This window comes from Gigantopelta aegis, chromosome 4 (assembly GCF_016097555.1).
Source record: "Gigantopelta aegis isolate Gae_Host chromosome 4, Gae_host_genome, whole genome shotgun sequence".
In the NCBI taxonomy this organism is placed as follows: domain Eukaryota; kingdom Metazoa; phylum Mollusca; class Gastropoda; order Neomphalida; family Peltospiridae; genus Gigantopelta; species Gigantopelta aegis.
The window spans coordinates 53,374,234-53,395,017 of NC_054702.1; the positions used below are offsets into that span (position 1 = coordinate 53,374,234).

At 38.6% G+C, this 20,784-nt stretch overlaps 1 protein-coding gene across 1 annotated transcript in view; it reads right to left on the reverse strand.

Annotated features, from left to right (window-relative positions):
* LOC121370734 (oncomodulin-like) overlaps nucleotides 1–13,119 on the reverse strand; it is a 231,022-nt gene extending 217,903 nt beyond the window's left edge. Inside the window, exons 1-4 of the mRNA XM_041496165.1 lie at nucleotides 13,093–13,119; nucleotides 5,339–5,447; nucleotides 3,634–3,753; nucleotides 3,069–3,132 (exon numbers count right to left, since the gene is read on the reverse strand). Coding sequence (XP_041352099.1) covers nucleotides 3,089–3,132; nucleotides 3,634–3,753; nucleotides 5,339–5,447; nucleotides 13,093–13,104 — 285 coding nt within the window. The 5' untranslated portion in view covers nucleotides 13,105–13,119 and the 3' untranslated portion in view covers nucleotides 3,069–3,088. The remainder of the gene's footprint in view (nucleotides 1–3,068; nucleotides 3,133–3,633; nucleotides 3,754–5,338; nucleotides 5,448–13,092) is intronic.
* Between the last annotated feature and the right edge of the window lie 7,665 nt (nucleotides 13,120–20,784).

A 20,784-nucleotide genomic window follows, 5' to 3' on the forward strand; every position in this document is an offset into this window, starting at 1 on the left:
TTGGTGCTAGACTATTGAGGCATGGTGCTGCAGCATGCTAAAAGAAGCTAGGGAAAACACTATGATTGGTTTATTTAACTGGGAAGGAGCATACAGTTATCTACCTTGTTTACAGCACAAAACATTTCCTTTTTGTTTTTGTCACATTATTTGAAGGTTAATTATCAGGAATTAAAAAAGTCTTAAACATGGCGGCAGCCAAGGAGCTTATATATATATATATATATATATATATATATATATATATATATATTATATATATATATATATATATATATATATACTGACACACAATGAAAACGCAAAAACAACTTTTCATTGCAAATAACGACAAACTATTAATGAATTGATGGATAATGTAATATGACATTAATGACTGGTATTCATGAGATACATTCACATGGAAACATGGCCAGTTATCATCAGTAATCGAGTTGCATTCGTAATCGAAAAGTTCAAACCCCCCCCCCCCCCCCCCCCCCCCCCCCCCCCCCCCCCCCCCCCCATCAAGGTCAGTATCTGGTGTGCCCATTATTGGCTCGTGAGCATGCGTGAAGACGACGGGGAAAGGATTGGGTCAAACATCTCAAATAAGCCACAGGAATGTTCCTCCACTCCTCCTGCAACGCCTGTGCAAGCTCAGCGACGTTACGCGGTGGTGGCTGGCGGTGATGTACACGACGTCCTAACTCATCCCACGTGTTCAGTTGGCTTCAAATCTGGTGAAACGGCGGGCCAGTTCATAACGGTAATACCGGCTTGTTGCAGGAATGCCTAGGTAATTCTTGCAGTATGTGGACGGGCATTGTCTTGTTGAAACAGAAGGGGACCTCCTGGTCTTCGGTGACGGCGCAAAAGTGGCTGGAGAACTGGTCTTAGAATAACGTCAACACAACGCTGGGCAGTAAGGGCATCGTGGACAATGATGACATCCATCAGACAACCGCCGCCAAACCGATCACGTTCCTTCGCACATCCGTCAGCGTACCGTTCATGGAGTCTCCTGTATACACGTGATCTTCCATCGGCAAAGGAGACAGAGAAACGGGACTCATCTGACAAAACAATGCTCCGGTAAAAGGCTGGTGGATGATTACCATTCTGGAGAGCAAACTGTAGTCTCGCAGCACGATGTCGCGGTGTCATGATGTTACCGTTGTACGGGCGTCTGCATCTGAGTCCAGCCGTTCTGAGTCGACGGATGACCGTCATCGGATGGATAGGCCTTCCATGACGTCCTATCGTGTTGCTTGCTGTCATCGTAGCAGTTCTGAACCGGTCACGGAGGTGGTGTCGTCCAATCTGCCGATCTTGGCGTGGGGTCGTAACGGGACGTTGACCAGGTCGAGTTCGATTACGGACACTCCCGGTCTATTGATAACGTTCAACAAGTCGTCCAATAGTTGATGGATGTACTCTGAAGGTCCTAGCAACTTGGCTTTGTGAAGTATCCCCTTGAACCATACCCAACGCTCGCTCCCTTTGTTCTTCTCCGAGTCGTGGCATTCTTAATGTGACGAGGAATATGACACCGTTACTTGACTTTTATGTGTCCACATACTGGCATTTCACGTGCATTGCATGCAGCATGATTGAGCATGTAGTGAACGCATTTCCCACTATTTTGTGTGTTTTTGCTATTTTATGTGCAACGAGAACAAAACCAGGATTAAAACTCAGACAAAAGTACCAATCAATGGCTTCCTCTCATAAATTGTTATTTTAAGTCCAATAAATATATGTTTCATCAATGACAACAAAATATTGAAAAATATCTGTTTTGCGTTTTCATTGTGTGTCAGTATATATATATATATATATATATATATATATATATATATATATATATATATATATATATATATATATATATATATATATATATTTGTTAGAAATGAAAACTGTTTTGATATAATGATGTTCGGTATTCAAGCACCAGGAGGGGTGGGATTTAGTTCAGTCGGTTCAGTGCTCGCTTGAGGTTCTTGCATTACGATAAATGTAGCGAGTTTCCTCTGATGACTACGAGTCATAATTACCACATTTTGTGACATCCAATAGCCGATGATTAATTAATCAATGTGCTCTAGTGGTGTCGTTAAACAAAACTTACTTTTAACTTCAAGCACCAGGTTTAACTTGAAACAAAAGTGGGACGTGGTCGATTTCAAATAAATAGATTTTGTGAAAAAAATATTTTATCCAAATTGAAATCTTTAAATGTTTCCATAAATATATGTGATATATTCGACAACTCCTTCACATGCAGGACCCGTGTGTGTGCAGACTGTCAAAAAGGTACCACGAAATAATAATTTCGGAATATTAGGTACAAACCATGTATATTAATTTATGTGAAAATATATAAAATGACTCGTGTTTTTAAATAAGACATTAATTATAATTTCATTCAGACTAAAAACACGTCTGTTTCTTTATTTTGAAAATACAGATAAGTATTTATGATACTAAAGACAAAGATTCAGTTTCATTTCAGTTTGTTTGTTTATATGTTTGTTTGTTTGTTTGTGTGTTTGGTGGGTGTTAACTAGCTTATAATACGAGGGTTCAAACACGCTTACTATGGTCACAGCCTGTTATTAAAATCAGGAATTGTTCCCATAGTAAGGCATTTCAGTCTTAGTTTTGTGCTTGCATGCTAATTCCTCTTAAAGGGACATTTCTGCTGCAAGTTTTAAGATGTTATCGACTAACAGAGAATTTTTTAACGATTGTAATAAAATATCAAATATATTTTTCTTGATAAAATATTAGTGGCTGCATATTAAACGTGTTTTCGATCGTTCTAATATTTGTATTAGGTTAAATTTCATTTTATTTCCTTAAATATATTTTTTCGTACGTACGAAATTATTTGAAGACAAAATCCAGTTTGGGTTTCTTACAAATATTAAGACGACCAGAAACACATTGAATATACATACACTAATATTCTAAACAAGAAAATATATTTAATATGTAAGTTTAATCGTAGAAATATTTTATTAGTCGGAAACATCTTACAATGCAGCAAACTCAGGAATGTCCCTTTAAACGGTCTAATTTACCTGATTGATTGATTGGTTAATTACTGCTTGTCATTAAACTCATCAACGGAGAGCTGCCCGTCACCTGGAGTAAAGAAAAACACCTATTAATTATAATATTAAATACTGAATATGTTATGTACATAAACAAATACTGGGTAAACTTCAGAGGAAGAAGGAGGGAAGGAATGTTTTAATTAACGACGCACTCAACACATTTTAATTATATTTGTATGGGTCAGGACCACACATAATGCAAGTGATACGGCGGCATTATTAGCAAGAAATGCAGCTGACCTACAACATACTTTAAATACTTTTTACCAGCATTACAATGAATGTCAACTAAAAATTAATAGTAACAGCACAAAAATACTGATGTTTAACGGAATACTAAAGATTACAAACGTACTTTCAGGATTGGAAACATTATTATAGAAAATGCTAATGAGACCACATTGATTTCCCTCTAACTACACGTTATGTCAAGAACTGTCAGCGTCTGCATCTTAACAGAAAATAACCACGGCAACCATTTGCGACGTGTGACAGAATTTTTGAGATCCAAGCTTAATATAATGCCTACCGTTTTTATCTAAAGCCTCCACGAAGTCGAGAACGTCTCGCTGGCCGAGGTATTTCTCTAACTCAGTCTCGTCCAAATACCCATCCTCGTCTGTGTCGAGGTCTCTCGCGACATCTCCACCTGTTTGTAATAAATAATAAACGTGTAAAGGACGTCAAACTTTAGAAGAAGTAACAAACCTTTTTCACAGTGATTTGGAAACATTTGCGACATGTTTCCAGGCCGTCGACAAAACCAGTAGAACGACCACCGAGAACCACCAGGCCCCGTGAGTATAAACGTTTTAAATTTTGGACTTAAGACTCTAATAGAATCCGAGACCGTAACATTTTGGCAACGCCATACAATTGATATGCGTGTAATGTCATATAAATATTGAATATAATCTCTAAACGTTTTATAAGCATGGACTCAGATGTCCGACAGTGCCGCGACGACTAGCAGATCGATACCTCTACAACTATCGTCCGGCTGGAAGACAGGTCCGGGCCCACATGTACCGTTTGACACATCTGAAGTGTGGGCACACAATCGTGCCAAATGAAACTAACGACAACGGTAGACCATTATGTTCACCGACTATCAACAGTCTGGAGAGAGGCTAGTGTTAACGTTCTGCTGATGACTGGGCGATGAAGAACCGCGCCTGGGTAGACCTACAAGTCTACGCGTGATGCTGTGAAGCAGAGTGGACCTGAATCAGGTCCTTATCAAGGGAATGGCATCTTTGCTCAGCATTACAGTTGCCAAGTTCAACTCTTTCAGAGTTTCCCAGTTCTACAGAAAATTGTCCTTCAGCAAGACACCGCGCACCTATACCCGACCAGGATCGTCTAGAACATCCTTCAACACATCACGACCACAGAGGTCTGGCTCACCCTGAGCCCTCATCTGAACCCGGATGGATACTTTTGGATTCAGCTACACGATACCACCACCACAACCACTACTACTATTACTACTGCTGCTACTACTACTACTACTACTACTACTACTACTACTACTACTACTACTACTACTACTACTACTACTACTAGTAGTACTACTACTACCATTACTACTACTGCTACTGCTACTGCTGCTACTATTATTACTACTACTTCTACTACAGCAAATGTTATTATAAGTACCAATGATGTTACCAGTACTACTACTATTACTACTACAAGTTACTTCAGCAATCACTGTTAAAATGTGTGTATTAAGCCTGTGGTGGTATATACTGGTAAAACGCTCGCTTGATGCGCAATCTGTCTAGGATCGATTCCCGTCAGTGGTCCATAACTGGTGTCACAAATGTCGTGGTATGTACTATCCTGTATTTGTGATGATACATATAAACCATATCTGGCTGCTAAGCGGGTTTCCTCTCTTATTATCTGTATGGTTCTTTATATTTGACGCCATATAATCGTGGATAAAATGTGTTTGAGGTGCGTCGTTAAATAAAACATATCATGGTCATAGGGTTTTACGTGCAAATTCAGAACAAGCTGTTGTAGGGCACGCCTGTCCTTGGGCGCAGATGGCGGCATCGGCTGGCTTCTCCGTTCAGGACAAGAAAAGGGTTGGGGTGGGTGGAAGAGGGGACTGCCCGCGCTGGCAAGTGCAAGGGAGCACATGCATCCCGACAGGAATCGGTAGCGGGGGGGGGGGGGGGGGGGAATAAAAATGTCTTCTTTTTTTCCTTTGTATATATAGTTACCTGCAACTGACTTCTTTTTAAACGTAACGCGAACTCGCACTCTCGGCCAAGCATCAAGTTGCTGGAAGGCGACGCACGTGATCAACAACAGAACAAGCAAAAGCTTCATCTGGAAGAAAGGAATGTTTGGTTAACACTACCTGGGCACATCTTAAGTCAAGTGACTACTTGGTGTCTAATAAATTATTATTTCAACACTCAGACTACCAACTGCCACGGCGGAGTCGGCCAAACTCGCCGATTTCTCCAGTTGCTGGTCTTGAGCGCTCATACAACTCGATTGCAGACTCCTACGACCGATTGGGAGTGGGGGGAATTACAACGCAACTGCCGAGTTGGCCAACTCCGCCATGACAGTTGATAGTCTGAACCTAGAATATGTCTAACTAGCTGTCAGTACATACCACGGCATTTGATGTATCAGTCCTGAGGCACTGATTGGAATGGGAAAGACCCAGAGTCCATTTAGGGTGATAGATCTTGTGATAAAAACGGCTCATTTCATTCATACATAGATATCGACTTTATCATACCAAAGATTGACCTGAACAGGACAGGATAAAGTCGATATCTGAAAACAGTAACCAGTTATTTTATTTATACTGAATAAGAAAAATACATGAAATGAGCCGGTTTTATTACACAACTTTACCGTTTTCCAGAGTAACAGATCCACATATGCTGATGCCTCGTCGCTAACAGTATCTTTGTACCAAAACAAAATAGTATTTAAACAACAACAATTTATTATTTAAAAATATATATTATGATTGAAGTTATATACAACCGTGTCCGGTGTATCGGCGCGTCCGGTGATTCGGCACACTTGGTAATTCGGCGCACTTGGAATATTGCTCAAGTATGCTTAGGACATTGTCATGTTGTTGTGTTTTTAACGAATTAAAGTTCAACTCCATTTTCAATGTTTAATCAAGTATCAACATATTTATTGTTACGGGTACCATTTTTTTTTTTTTTATAATTATCAATAATTATATCATAATTTCAAAATAAATAATTCATCTACTTTCGTGTATATAAACGCGAAGTAGGTCAGCCTTATTGATATTAAGAATGTTAAAATTAGTCTAAAAACACCGTTCCCGCATTTTAAAAATTATAGTGATTCTTTTTATCGGTTATTTTTATACAAATGCAAACAAAACAAAAGTTTTACACCTTATTTGACAGTCATCCCAGTTCACAATTGTCACATTGTTACAAAAAAAAAAAAAAAAAAAAAAAAAAATTTTTTTTTATATATATATATTTATATTTCTTTAAATAATAATATGAAATAAGATCCACGTGTGTGCACAATCTACCCGAGAAAAAAATCCATGTAGGTATCTTAGCCATGCATGATAATGAACATGTATGCATCTGCAGTACTGTGGCACCCAAGAAAACGATTCCGAAACTGATCACGAGATGGGTCATGTGTAATCTTTCATTTAAATAGTAATGTTTTTCAACAAGACAAAACAAAAAAGTACCAAAATAATCCTGGGACAATAGTGTAGCGTTTATGGGCTACAAAGTGAGGTCATGGGTGGTTTATAAATAGCAGGGTCACCGATCCACATCTACTGCGCCGAATCACCGGACATGCAAATTGTTTTGGATACAAAGGGGTGTCTACATTTATGGACAATTTAAATTTTTTATTTACTACAGACATAAAACAATTTGTAGCGTATCTCAGATTATGCACTGCTTCATTGGCGAGAGACACATTTTATTAAGTATTTCACAGTGTTCACATAGAAAATGATTTTTGAATGCTTAGGTGCGCCGATACACCGGACAGCACTGTAATATTGTTATATTTTTAACATCTCATCTATTATTTACATTGTAGGCCACAGGTGAACATTCCTTTGCTGAACATAAGTAGAGTAAACGTAGTTCCATCTACAAAAGCAATATATATATATATATATATATATATATATATATATATATATATATATATATATATATATATATATATATATATATATATATATATATATATATATTATATATATATATTGTAAGCCACCCGGCTAACAAAAGGAACAAGTCAGGAATGGGGGAAAACATCAATTCATATTTATTTACTGTAGCAGATAAGCAGGCAAAATAGCACAGCAGCATCGACATCGTTATCCAGTAGATCCTAGCTGGAATTGGAACTTTTTTACCCGTGCCCCTCTCCAAAAAGGTTCAGGCACGCCCACCATGGATCCATGTTCTGACTTCGCCAGCCCACGGTTTCATGGCGGGGGGGGGGGGGGGGGGGGGGGGATCCTGGCTGGTGTTCAAGTGAGGCTGAGCTATGAACTTCTCAAAACCAGTGTAATAGGAATGCAGGCACAATTATAATTTCATTTGGTTTAAATACTTTAAACTGCTTGTAAACTGTGTCAATCTCCATTCCAAATGTCAGCCTTAAATAGTTAACTATTTGTCATAGCGGTAATCTTCCATTTTGTTCTTATTATTATTTTAGATGTTATGACTTTAACATCGAAATGCAAAGTGATAAACAAACGCGCTGTTTATACTTTTCATCTAACCAATTGCGTTACGTAATTTGGCTTGACGATACACCAGATCGGATCTATTTCACAAAGGAAAATACTAAATAACCGTATAAATAACGTGTGTTGCCCCTAACGGATCTAGAATCTACTATTATTCAGTATGCATGTGCACTTTACTGCCCCAAAATCAAGTAAGTATTAGCTGTACAATTTACAGGACAAACTTCGAGTCGGCCATTCGACTTGCTCCGAACATTTACGTCTATTGCTACTTGTTTTTTAAATTTTTCATATAGTAAATATGAAGGGGCAAACTCTGCCCCAAACGGAATTAGTGGGGAACAGCAATACTTAATATTATACAACAATTCATTTTACAATATAAGTCGACGTAAATCCATGCCCCATTATTGTGTGATAATGTATCCAAAAGCTGTGCTATAAAAATAGACAACCAAGTCCTATAAAAATCACCAGTAAACTCGTACAGCATATATCAGAGTAATTCTGTACACATTATAAACAAATAGCTTTGTCATTTAACACCATTTTACAACGTTTTAAAGTTAACAAATTAATTTATTTTTAACACGTGTTGTATTTTCGACCCCTGTGGCAACAACACCGGTGAAGTCAATATGGCAGACATCGAAGTATTCGTCTGCGAATACACACATAAATAGAAATATTTTAAACTCCAGAAATAACATTAACTATGGGAAACAATATAATTCTAGGCTATTTAGAGTTCATCGAAATATCGTCTTATTAAGTAAAATAAATTTACTCTCAGCTAGTGTCAAAATCAGCGGTTTGCCATTAACGTGTTGATCACGTGATTTCGTACATTACAATAAACACATAATAATTAATGGACACACTAGTAGGGTCCATTACAATATATATATATATACTGTGATCGCAAGATACAAACGTTCTTGGATATAGACCATATCGCAATTTCATCGATGATTGTAAGCAATACACATGACGTCATGGAGTGAATGCCGTGGTCTAATGGATAGGCTGTTTGACAAAGCTGACGACAGTGGTTCAAATCCCTTCAAAGCTGGCTCATCTATCACACTGTGCCTATCATTCTCTTTAGAAATAAACTTTATATTTTCTTGCATAATTTCAATCTGTTTCGAACTTGTCTGTCAATTTGCCCCGACTCTGTTTTCTGAGCTGTCCACACCATAACCTACCTGTTTGAACTTCCTCCACGGGTGCAGTATCTGTGTACTTCCCTGCACCCACCCGACATCCTCATTCTCTGCCACTAATAAAGCTGGTCTGACCCACGGCACTAACTAACGACCATCGGTAGATGAGGAGCATAGACAAAGACGGGGATGTATAGGCGGACATTGAAAGAAGTTAAAAGATTGAAGTAGTTGCCAGATCGGGGAAACAATGTGAGATGAAATTCAAAGGAGAGAAAGTAAAGAGGGCAGTGGAATAACAAAAAATATATATGACGCCATGGCACTATAGCAATGTAATGTGTTGTTTCTTTGGGTTTTGGGGGTGGGGTTTGTGTGTGTATGTTGTTTTTGATTGTTTTCTTTGGGTTTTTTTTTTTTTTTTTTAGGGGGAGAGGACGGTTGGGGTGGAGAGTTCAAATACATATTGATTTGTGTTCTGTTAATCATAAATAGCTGTTAAATATTGACACATTGTTGTATCTTTTGTGCATTTCAGTAAAAATATTGCAGTATTTTTAAAGATCAAGCCAGCCGTTGACTGGATTCCATCGACTCAGTTGTCTAATCCATCAATGTGACGATTGTTCCGAATGTGTAATCCCTACCGTAACTATGTACAGTATTGTTAGACACAACAACACAATAGTTGAGTTTTTCAACTCATCAACTTGCCGATTCTAGGCTGATTGACCTTGACTATGGACAAATCCATACTGTTAGGCAACTCTTCTTTACGACGCAGTCAAGGTCTACAGATTGCAGCTGGTAGATAGTGGGTTCGTATCCTAAATGGACTTTCCCATAGAGAGAACAGTACATACCACGGCATTATTCCGTCCAAAGAGGTAGAGCAATGCATATAATACTAGAACACGCGTTCTTAAATCTTAATGCGAATCATTGTTTATACGGCGATATCATAATCTGTTTTGCTTTAATTCGTTTATTTTTGAGTCATGAACATCATTTATATAATCCAAAATTTATTCCCCAGACATTTTCAACACAAGCTACAATATAGTGAATCTGAAAGAGAATGCAAGAGATATATAGGTAGAGAGAGAGAGACACGCACGCACACGTACACACACACACACACGAACACATATATATCATCCATTAAAGTCTTTAGTCGGAGATATCGCTGGCACTATAATTTGCGATATCTTCTGCGATATTCTCCTTTGGAGATATCGAATCTTATAATCTTAATTGGTAAAATTTTAATCACTGCATTCTATTTAAGTCAATTATCAGGAACTACTTTTTTGTTTCATCTCACCTAAAAAGTGGCTGCCATTCAGGTATTTGAAGCTGTTGATAATGTAAACATTGACAGATCAGGGTTTGCAACTATTTTAAATTGTACAGATAATGGAGTGTACACTGTACAACTTGATGGAACTGACCACATCTTTCATGTGCAAGGCTACATATTAAGGTTAGTTCATCCTCCACAGTCACTGACAGTAGGCAGTCATCAGACGTCACCAAGACGTGGAAAGTTTGTTGACATTGACAACGATGATATTGAAAGAACAACTGATGAAGAACAAAACAAAAATACAACGAGAAAAAAACGTTAGGAGACACAAAAACCTTTCAAGAATATCTGCAAACGCAAAATGAAACCAGAAATATACATGATATCCCACCTAAAGAGCTGAGTATTTCGGTGTGTAAATTCATTCTGGCCATACGCAAAAAGAACGGAGATGAATTCGAACCGAATGCAATAAAATATTTCTTTTCAGTTCCATAGACAGACACCTGCTAAGACACAATTGTGGATATTCACTCAACCGTAGTATTGAATTTAGCAAAGCTCGACAAGTATTGACGGCAAAAAAAGTAGAGCTTAAACAAAAGGGAATGGAAATTTACCAAACCGATCGCAGACGATATCGGTTTCCGAAGTCGACAAATTGTATGACGCTGGCGAACTCGGTTCTTTCTACGCCTGAGGGTTTCACATGAACACAGAAACGTGGGCTGGGGAGACATTTGAATTAAAAACAGATACCAATGGCATGGAGTATCTTGAATTTAACGAGCGCCAAAGCAAAAGTCACACCGGGATAAATCTACATGTCACTCCAAAAATGTGGGCAACGCCTATAAATCTCGCACGCTGTCCTGTTGCAGTATACAAACTGTACAAGTCTTTACGACCAGTTGATTATTGTTTCCCTGAAACTCCATTCTATCTGTCTTGTACAACAATAAAAAATCCTCTACCGGGAACACAGTGGTTTAAACGTAGTTCGGTTGGCGTACAAAAAATATTAGCAGTATTAACAACTACTCTCACATAAATGAGGATAAGCACCGACAAATATCGTCCATCTTATCTAGGTCACGGCCATTACAGCGAGCCACGTGTCAAGCCCCTACACTGTGTCAAAGTTGGAATGAGTTGCGTCTATCGGTATTTTCACAAACTTTCTCGTTAATGAAAGAATAAAAATCCTCGGGAAGCCTCGGATTTGATACATTTATCAACTCGTGCTGATAAATTATGATATCACAAGACACCCGGGGAGTATCCTCTATATAGCTAGCATATCAAGTGTAATAAAAATATGTGATATTTAATCGAGGTCACGGCACTACATTTATTGAATATTGACATATACATTAACAGTCGTCAAACAAAAACATGTCAATAGCAACTTTACACTGAAAGTTGTCCAGCGTTCTGAACTCACCCTCCAAAAAAACAAACAAAAAAACCCCCACAAAACAAAAACTCCACATGCACTAGTTTATTTTTATGTAATGCCGTTGACACACCAAACTTCAAAATGGATCAATCCGTTTTCATCCAGATAGGACACTTTCAATCCGTGCTGGTCTAAAGTCACATATGTATGTGGATTGAGCAGCACGCGTACGGGTCAGTACGGTTTTGGATTCTGGTGTGTCAATGGAACATTGGTGAAAACGGTTCAGTTCGGGTCGTTTAGACCACATGGTACAAGTCATGTGACATTTCATTTGCAAAATGGAGGCGGTCTGTGATGTGTAAAATTACTATTTGTTTTTATATAATAATGCCACAAGGTAGCGATACATCGAGCGCATAAACAACACATTAGAAAACTTGTACGCGACTACAAAGGCTGTTCATAATGATGGAACTGTTATCGATACGCTTGATTTGGATCGTTCCTCGTCACTCGTTATGTTGTTTTAGCGAGAACTTCAACTCCAACTTCTTTATTCACATAAAGACCACCAACGGTGGTACATGTGCCAAGGTGGATGGTGGCAATATACATGTATAACATACTGTACATACATATAATATATACTGCTACAAATAATAAACTTAATTACTGTTGATCTCTAAATTTTGTCATTATTAGACTAACAAATTTACTAAGTTTTCGTAATCTTGACAGCCGTTTCTCTTGCAACAACATAGAAAACTTATAGAAGTTTGGTCGTGTTATAAATTCTTTTTTTAAAAATAATTTTCTTTCTGTCAAAAATACAGGACATTCAAACAAAGCATGATATTCATCTCCTACACACTCATTCTGGCATAATGTACAATATCTTTCCAAGTAAGGGATGTTACTCCAACGACCTCGTTCTACAGGTAATAAGTGGTTACCAGTTCGAAATTTAAGCAACGGAAGTGATACAGTTTTTGGCAGAAATATGTAAAATTCTTGATTAAATTCCGGTTTTATACAATTATAAATTTTACCTTTTGAGGTATTTAACTTATTACTATTCCATTCTTGGCGAAATTGATCTTTAAGTCTTGTTTCTATTAAAGATATCAACCATCCCTTACTTGAGAAACCTTGTTGTTGCCACACAAAACTCAGCCCACAATTATCTAAAATACGTTTAACATTATCTAACCAAGGAGACATATATCCGTTACAATATTTATATAATAAATTCTTATATAAAATAGAGATTAATTTATTATCCTTATACAAAATAATTTTACACCAATATGATATTGTCCTTTTATATATTTGTAAACGAATCGGCATTTTACCTGTTTCTCCATACGAGGAAGGAACTCCCCAGTGTCGACTTTAGTGTCCTCAATCTTTGTGCAATATGAAGCCGGATCATCCCTTAATTGAAATGGTGATACGAAAGTCTGTCTTTTTGTCCATTGCCAATAAATATATTGTATTTTGTTGGGTGCCCAGATATCTTCGCATCAGAGGTAATGAAAAGGCAGATTCAGCTGCCACGTCTGCTTGGATTTGCCTCATGCCAGGGTTGGCGTGCCCTATACTAATTTTTAAACATGGTATTAACCAATTTATCTTTTCGACGTGGCAAAATAATTGGGACGGTACGGTTGCGAACAAGCGTCATGGTATCAACCCAGTCTTGGGAGAGTGGCACTCCTCCTATAGGCAGTGCAGGAACGATGAAATAGCCTTGTGTCGTGTTCGCATCGGTCATATCTACTTGATCCATTCATTTATCTTGAAGAGGGATCCTCCATCTCAGTGTGACCACTGCCAGTGTACTCTGACGGTACGCCACATTTTGGTGAAGTGTACTCATCTTAACGCAATTACAAATATATATTTGGACCACGAAGTGTGTTGGAATCATTTCGATTCCATCCAGAAATTGCATTGCGGTAATTACGTGATACTATAAGGTTATTATACAATTTTGTTTACAATATGGGATTTTATTGCATGACTTCACATTGTGGTGAATATCCGTATTGGACCAATAATTATCAAACATAATTAAGGCAACAAGAAAATCGAGAAATTTCTGTATTGTTTCATCGGATAACATTGCCTCAGGCAGGGTTAAATCAAGGACAAACTAAAACAAACGAGAGAAAGAAAGAACTGTTTTATTTAACGACGCACTCAACACATTTTATGTACGGTTATAAGGCGTCAGACATATGGTTAAGGACCACACAGATAGTGAGAGAGGAATCCCGCCGTCGCCACTTCATGGGCTACTCTTTTCGATTAGCAGCAAGGGATCTTTTATATGCACCATCCCACAGACAGGATAGTACATACCACGGCCTTTGATATACCAGTCGTGGTGCACTGGCTGGAACGAGAAATAGCCCAATGAGCCCACCGACGGGGATCGATCCGAGACCGACCGCGCATCAAGCGTGCACTTTACCACTGGGCTACGTCCCGCCCCACAAACAAGAGTGACGTTTCTGTTATTTTGGTAATGAGCACGCGCATCCAACAGAGCTTTTACCATCCAATATGGAACGTCCAATAACACTTTTTGGAGATTTTTGGGTACAAGGTCGGTAACTATTGTTCGATCACCTGTTACACTTGAACCAATTTGATTGGAATAGATTATATACATTTACAATAATAACTTCTCTATGTGATATATGTATTTTTTGGCACAGTTCTTTACACTGTTTTTAACGCCTTAGTTCAAAAATGGCATTTGCGGGATCAAATAGACAATAACACCCGTAAATCTAAAAACTCTATATGGTTATCTCCTGATTCATTCATTCATTCATATCCCATTGTCGCACAACCCTGTAGAATGTATGACGTAATTTATTGTATGATGTCAATTCCCCCAAAATACGACCTCTAACAAGCGTATTTTGGTGTGTCTCGGTTCAAAACGGATTGGGCGGTGTCTCATCGGCAATTCCTAATACGGATCAGTACGCATTAAAACGCATAGGACAGAACCGTCATTGGTGTGTCAACGGTATAAGGATATCCGACGTCATCTCCTTAAGTATATATTATACGGCAATTTAATTTCCTAATCTGTTTTTGAGTTACTCAGTTTATTTTATGCTAGTTTGAGTCAAATATACTTTTTCATTCCATTTCAATACAATAAAAATACAGTGATTTTCAAAGCAACACTGATAACTATATAAAGAAAGAAAGAGTTGTTACCTTTGTGTAGTCTTCACTGGATAGTACGATATTTTCCAAGTGGTACTGCTACTTTTAAAGATAATTCGTGTTACAAAGGCGTGATACGTGAGTGCGAAGCGGATATATAATAAGTAGTTATTACACATACTAAGTGTTAGGTCCTGTTCTCTCGTAACATCTGCCTCCAGACAAGTTCATCATCCAATATACAAACTGATACGTACGAGACAGTGTCTGAAACCAAAACAAACAAACAAGATATTTTAGGATGAATGAGTGAACAAATGAATGAATGAATGAATAAATAAATTAAATAAAAAAAAACGAGAGAGAGAGAGAGAGAGAGAGAGAGAGAGAGAGAGAGAGAGAGAGAGAGAGAGAGAGAGAGAGAGAGAGAGAGAGAGAGAGAGAGAGAGAGAGAGAGAGAGAGAGAGAGAGCGATACAGACAATAAGAGAGTGAGAGAGAGAGCGGAGAGAGATCTTGAGAGAGAGAGAGAGAGAGAGAGAGAGAGAGAGAGAGAGAGAGAGAGACAATAGAGAGAGTGAGGAGAGGAGAGAGAGAGAGAGAGAGAGACAAGAGCGAGAGAGAGACAGAGAGGAGAGGAGAGAGTGAGAGAGAGAGGAGAGGAGATTGAGAGAGACAGAAGAGAGAGATAGAGAGAGAGAGAGAGAGAGAGGAGAGAGAAAGAGAGAGAGAGAGTAAAAAAAGAGAGAGAGAGAGAGAGAGAGACCCGAGAGGAGAGAGAGAGAGAGAGAGAGAGAGGAGAGAGAGAGAGAGAGAGAGAGAGAGAGAGAGAGAGGGGAGAGAGAGACACACACACACACACACAGAGACAGAGAGAGGGGGAGGGGTAGGGGGCAAACAAACACACATACATACAGACAGACAGACAGATATAATGTTTGGAGACTTTTTAATGGACATTGTAGTCTTATTTAACCTAACATTCAATCCGAGGGTGTGGACCCTAGTCTAAAGAAACCTCATGTCAAATTGGTTTGGCTAAACTTCCACCATTTAAATTCTTTATCGAATCCAGGCGGTAAAGATAAAAAACCCAGCTCCTGTACTTCCTTTAAATAAATTGTTTATTGTACTTTTAAAAGTAACCTGTATGATAATGTCACGGGGATCCTATAATACCCGTAACTGAATGAAACACGATTATCCAAATATCTCTCCTAACTGTATATCTATTAGATCTCTCTGTATCGGGCAGTGTATACCCGAGTAGCTCGGCTCTAGGTATAAACAGAGATACGATCTTATATAAAGTATATGTAATATAGCACGTTTAGTTCACTAGAAAACACAACAAAACACAACACACCTTGGAATCTTTATTAACCTTAAGCTGACAAATATATTTGCCGCAGTTAATTAGTTAACAACAACAATAATAATAACAACCCAGAACTAATCGCTTAATTAGTTAATCACTAGGTGTCTAGTTTACACAATATTCTAATCACTTCACCGTGATACAACACACACACGTGTGATAATTGAGAAATGCTGCCCGGGGAACTTAATTAGTAAAGGAATTACAACTCTATTCCTAACTGGTTAATTTTTAATTAACCCTTAACTACTCATTCAGTAACCTTGTAATACAGAATTAATACTGGTACCTATCACAATAAAGACAATAACCTACAGTTTACCTAGGTCCTCTAGGATGACTGGCTAAGCTTTAATAATTTTAGACAGTGAAGCCTAAAATTTACTTCGTCAGTTTACCGGAAACACTGTCGAAATAATATTCGTATAATACAGTATTAAAATATTTAAAGTCACATCAATCACATCAAGGTTGTACAACAGAGCAGAACAATATATTTACCTGTCCAGACGGACAACGTTCCCTGGGAGCCTTCCTATGTTTCTCCCCGATATCTCTAAAATCCTATCTATTTATTACAAAACCGAATATCGCCTGGGGGCACATCGCGGTACCTCCTCTATCATGTGAATTTGCCCCAACTTCCAGAGACGGTATTTTTTCTTAGATGGCCAGACTTGATGCCGCCAATCGCTAAAAATCCCCGGTCGTAAAACAGAACTCGCGGAGGTATTACGTAACTACTGGCCACATGGCCTCCGCATCTGGTCTGGGTGTGTATTGGGAACAGCTCGACCACCGTCGCGTGGAGGTATTACGTAACAAAGTGCCCATCTAGTCTAAGTGCATATTGGGACTGCACACGGCCCTCTAAAACAATTAACATCGCCACAGGCGAAAAACAAATAAGAGCATGTTCCGTCACAGATACATTTATAACAAGTTAATAAATATAAACTATTTATGGAATTTATACTTGTAGAAGCCTATTGTGAGCCATTCCTTCATTTGTAAACATATTTTGAAAAGAGTTTATTAGTTTGTTTTACAAATGATATAATGATGGGTATAAAATGAATATCACACGGAGCCCATAATCATGTTCAGAAGTTTGAATTTCACTGTTATATTGCTAATAATACCGAGGTTTTGAAACGTGCTGTGTCGATCTCACAGATCACGTTCACTGGAACAGATGCATAAATTAAATATTGTATGATGTGACAAACCGGACTTTCATGTGATGAAAAAAGGAAATTAATATCAAACTACACAGCAAACGTGCTCTGTCGATCTGACAGGTCATGGTAATATATTAGTCAATCACGTTCACCGGTCACTGGCAACAGATGCATCAATTAAATATTGTGACAAACCAGACTTTTCAGAGATGACAAAAGGAAATTAATATCATACTACACAACAGTGGACGCACATACATGGAATCACAAATGCATTGACTCAAATTACACAGACACAGGAAATCTAATGCACACATTTTCAACATCCTTTTTTCATACTGCAAATATTATTCAATAAAAACATCTAAACAATCTCCAAAGAATGAGGCTATTATTTTTAACACTCTAAACAATACCACACATTTTCTTGTAGTGTGAAAATACTAAATTGTTTACCACAAAGCAGCCAATCATATTTAGAAAATCTCACATTTAAATTCACAATGCAGCCAATCATATTTAGAAAAGTTTACATTTAAATTCCCAAAGCAGCCAATCATATGTAGAATAGCTCACATTTAAATTCACAATAACCTTTTTACAGAGACAGACAAAAAAACGGATAGAAGAGATATAAGAGTGGATGAGAGAGAGAGAGAGAGAGAGAGAGAGAGAGAGAGAGAGAGAGAGAGAGAGAGAGAGAGAGAGAGAGAGAGAGAGAGAGAGAGAGACAGAGAGGGAGAGAATGAGAGCTAGAAAGAGAGAGAGAGAGAGAGAGAGAGAGAGAGAGAGAGAGAGAGAGAGAGAGAGAGAGAGAGAGAGAGAGAGAGAGAGAGAGAGAGAGACAGAGAGAGAGAGACAGACAGAGAGAGAGAGCGAGAGAGACAGAGAGAGAAAGCGACAGACAGACACACAGAGAGAGAGAGAGAGAGAGAGAGAGAGAGAGAGAGAGAGAGAGAGAGAGAGAGAGAGAGAGAGAGAGAGAGAGAGAGACAGAGACAGAGACAGAGAGAGAGAGAGACAAACACTCTGTCACGGGGATCCTATAATACCCGTAACTGAATGAAACACGATTGTCCAAATATCTCTCCTAACTGTATATCTATTAGATCTCTCTGTAACGGGCGGTTGTACCCTAGTGTGGCTCGTCTAGGTATGATCAGAGATACGATCTTATATAAAGTATATGTAATATAGCACGTTTAGTTCACTAGAAAACACAACAAAAACACAATACACTTTGGAATCTGTATTAACCTACGCTGACAAATGTACTGCCGCAGTAGTTAATTAACAACAACAAATAATAACAACCCGGAACTGATCACTTAATTAGTTAATCTCTAGGTGTCTAGTTTACACAATATGCTAATCACTTCACCGTGACACAACACCCACACGTGTGATAATTGATAAACGCTTCCAGGAGAACTTAATTAATAAAGGAATTACAACTCTATTCCTAACTGGTTAATTTTTAATTAACCCTAACTACTCGTTCAATAAACTTGTAACACAAAATTAATACTGGTACCTATCACAATAAAGACAATAACCTATAGTTTACCTAGGTCGTCTAGGATGACTGGCTAAGCTTTAATAATATATATAGAACAGTGAGCCTACAGTATTACTGCGTCAGATGACCGGCAGCACCGTCTAAATAATATTGGTATAATACAGTATTAAAATATTTAAAGTCACATCAATCACATCAAGGTTATACACAGAGCAGAAATATAAATATTTACCAGTCCGGACGGACTAACGTTCCCCCTGGAGCCTTCCTATGTTTCTACCCGATATCTCTAAAACCCTAGCTATTTATTCAAAACTCTCAGAGACAGCGAATATCACCTGGGGGTACAAGGCGGTACCTCACGTATCATATGGATTTTCCACAGCCACCACGCAGGCATATTTTTCTCTGATCGTCAGACTGGCTGTCGCCATTCGCCAAAATCACGGTTGTAAAAACCACACTCGCAGAGGTATTACGTAACTACTGGCCACATGGCCTCCACAGCTGGACTAAGTGCATATTGGAATGCACGATCGCGCGAAGGTATTACGTAACAATTTGCCCACATGGGCTAAGTGCATTTGGAACTGCACACGGCCTTCTATAACAATTAATATCGCCACAGGCGAAAAGAAATTAAGAGCATGTACCGTCACACACACCCACCTCAAAAAGGATATTTCCTCTACTCTAGGAATAGGGAAATATACTACATTAAAACAAAAAGGTGCGTTAACCGACGCATACGGGCATTTATAACGCATGTAGTAATAAGGTGACTACCAGTAATCACACTGAGTCTCTGAGTCCCTGGTATACAAATAAAATATATAAAAACAAAACAGAATTAAGAGCATGTACCGTCACACACTCATACATACAGACAAACAAATATAATGTTTGAAGAATTTTTAATGGTCATTTTGGTCTTATTTAACCACACCCAGCACATATTACTATTGACATTTTCACTTTTGACATACACAAGCACGAAAACGTCCGTCTACGCCCGTACATTCAATCCGAGGGGTGTGAACCCTAGTCTAATGAAACCTCACCTCCAATTTGTTGCTCATATCCTAGTTGATGGAACCTGGTACTATACCATGTATCCATCCTCTAGTCTTCTAAATTAAAGGGTCACAACGTCTGGTGAATGATGTAACCTTCAGATTCCGGTGGATTACAGAGAGGCGTCTCTGGACTTCAGTATCATCCGAATTCGTTTCGCTCTGCCAGGCTAGCCAGACTCATACTTTCCTGTATCTGTTAATCTAGCGGGTTGGGTCACTCTCCTAGTAACCCATCCGCAAAACTACTTGTGGAGCACCGAAAATGGAGGGCACGACGGTCGGGTTGGCTGGGGGGGGGGGGGGGGGGGGGGGGGGGGGGCATGCCACCGGAAATAGGTTAGGCCATAGGCGTAGGCGGTTTCGGCCGTAGGGGGTGTTAGCTTTGTCTGGGGGACTGCCCACCGCCCCCGGCCCCCCCCCCCCCCCCCCCCCCCCCCCGGTTTCGGCCACACTGAAGTTCCCAATATAATTGGTGTCTCTTATAACACTCCCCTCCGTTACTAAGCAAACTTCCTGTGGCCTAGGCCCAACTTCATAGAAACCAACTCAACTGAGTACCAAGGGTTAATAATGAGCTTTGTAATATAATAGTAATTTAATTTTAGGAACACCCGTTATTTTTTGTACATGATAAATGAATAAATGTTTATAAATTCCATAAACATTCCACTCCTAATAAACCTAGAATATCTCGACTAACAC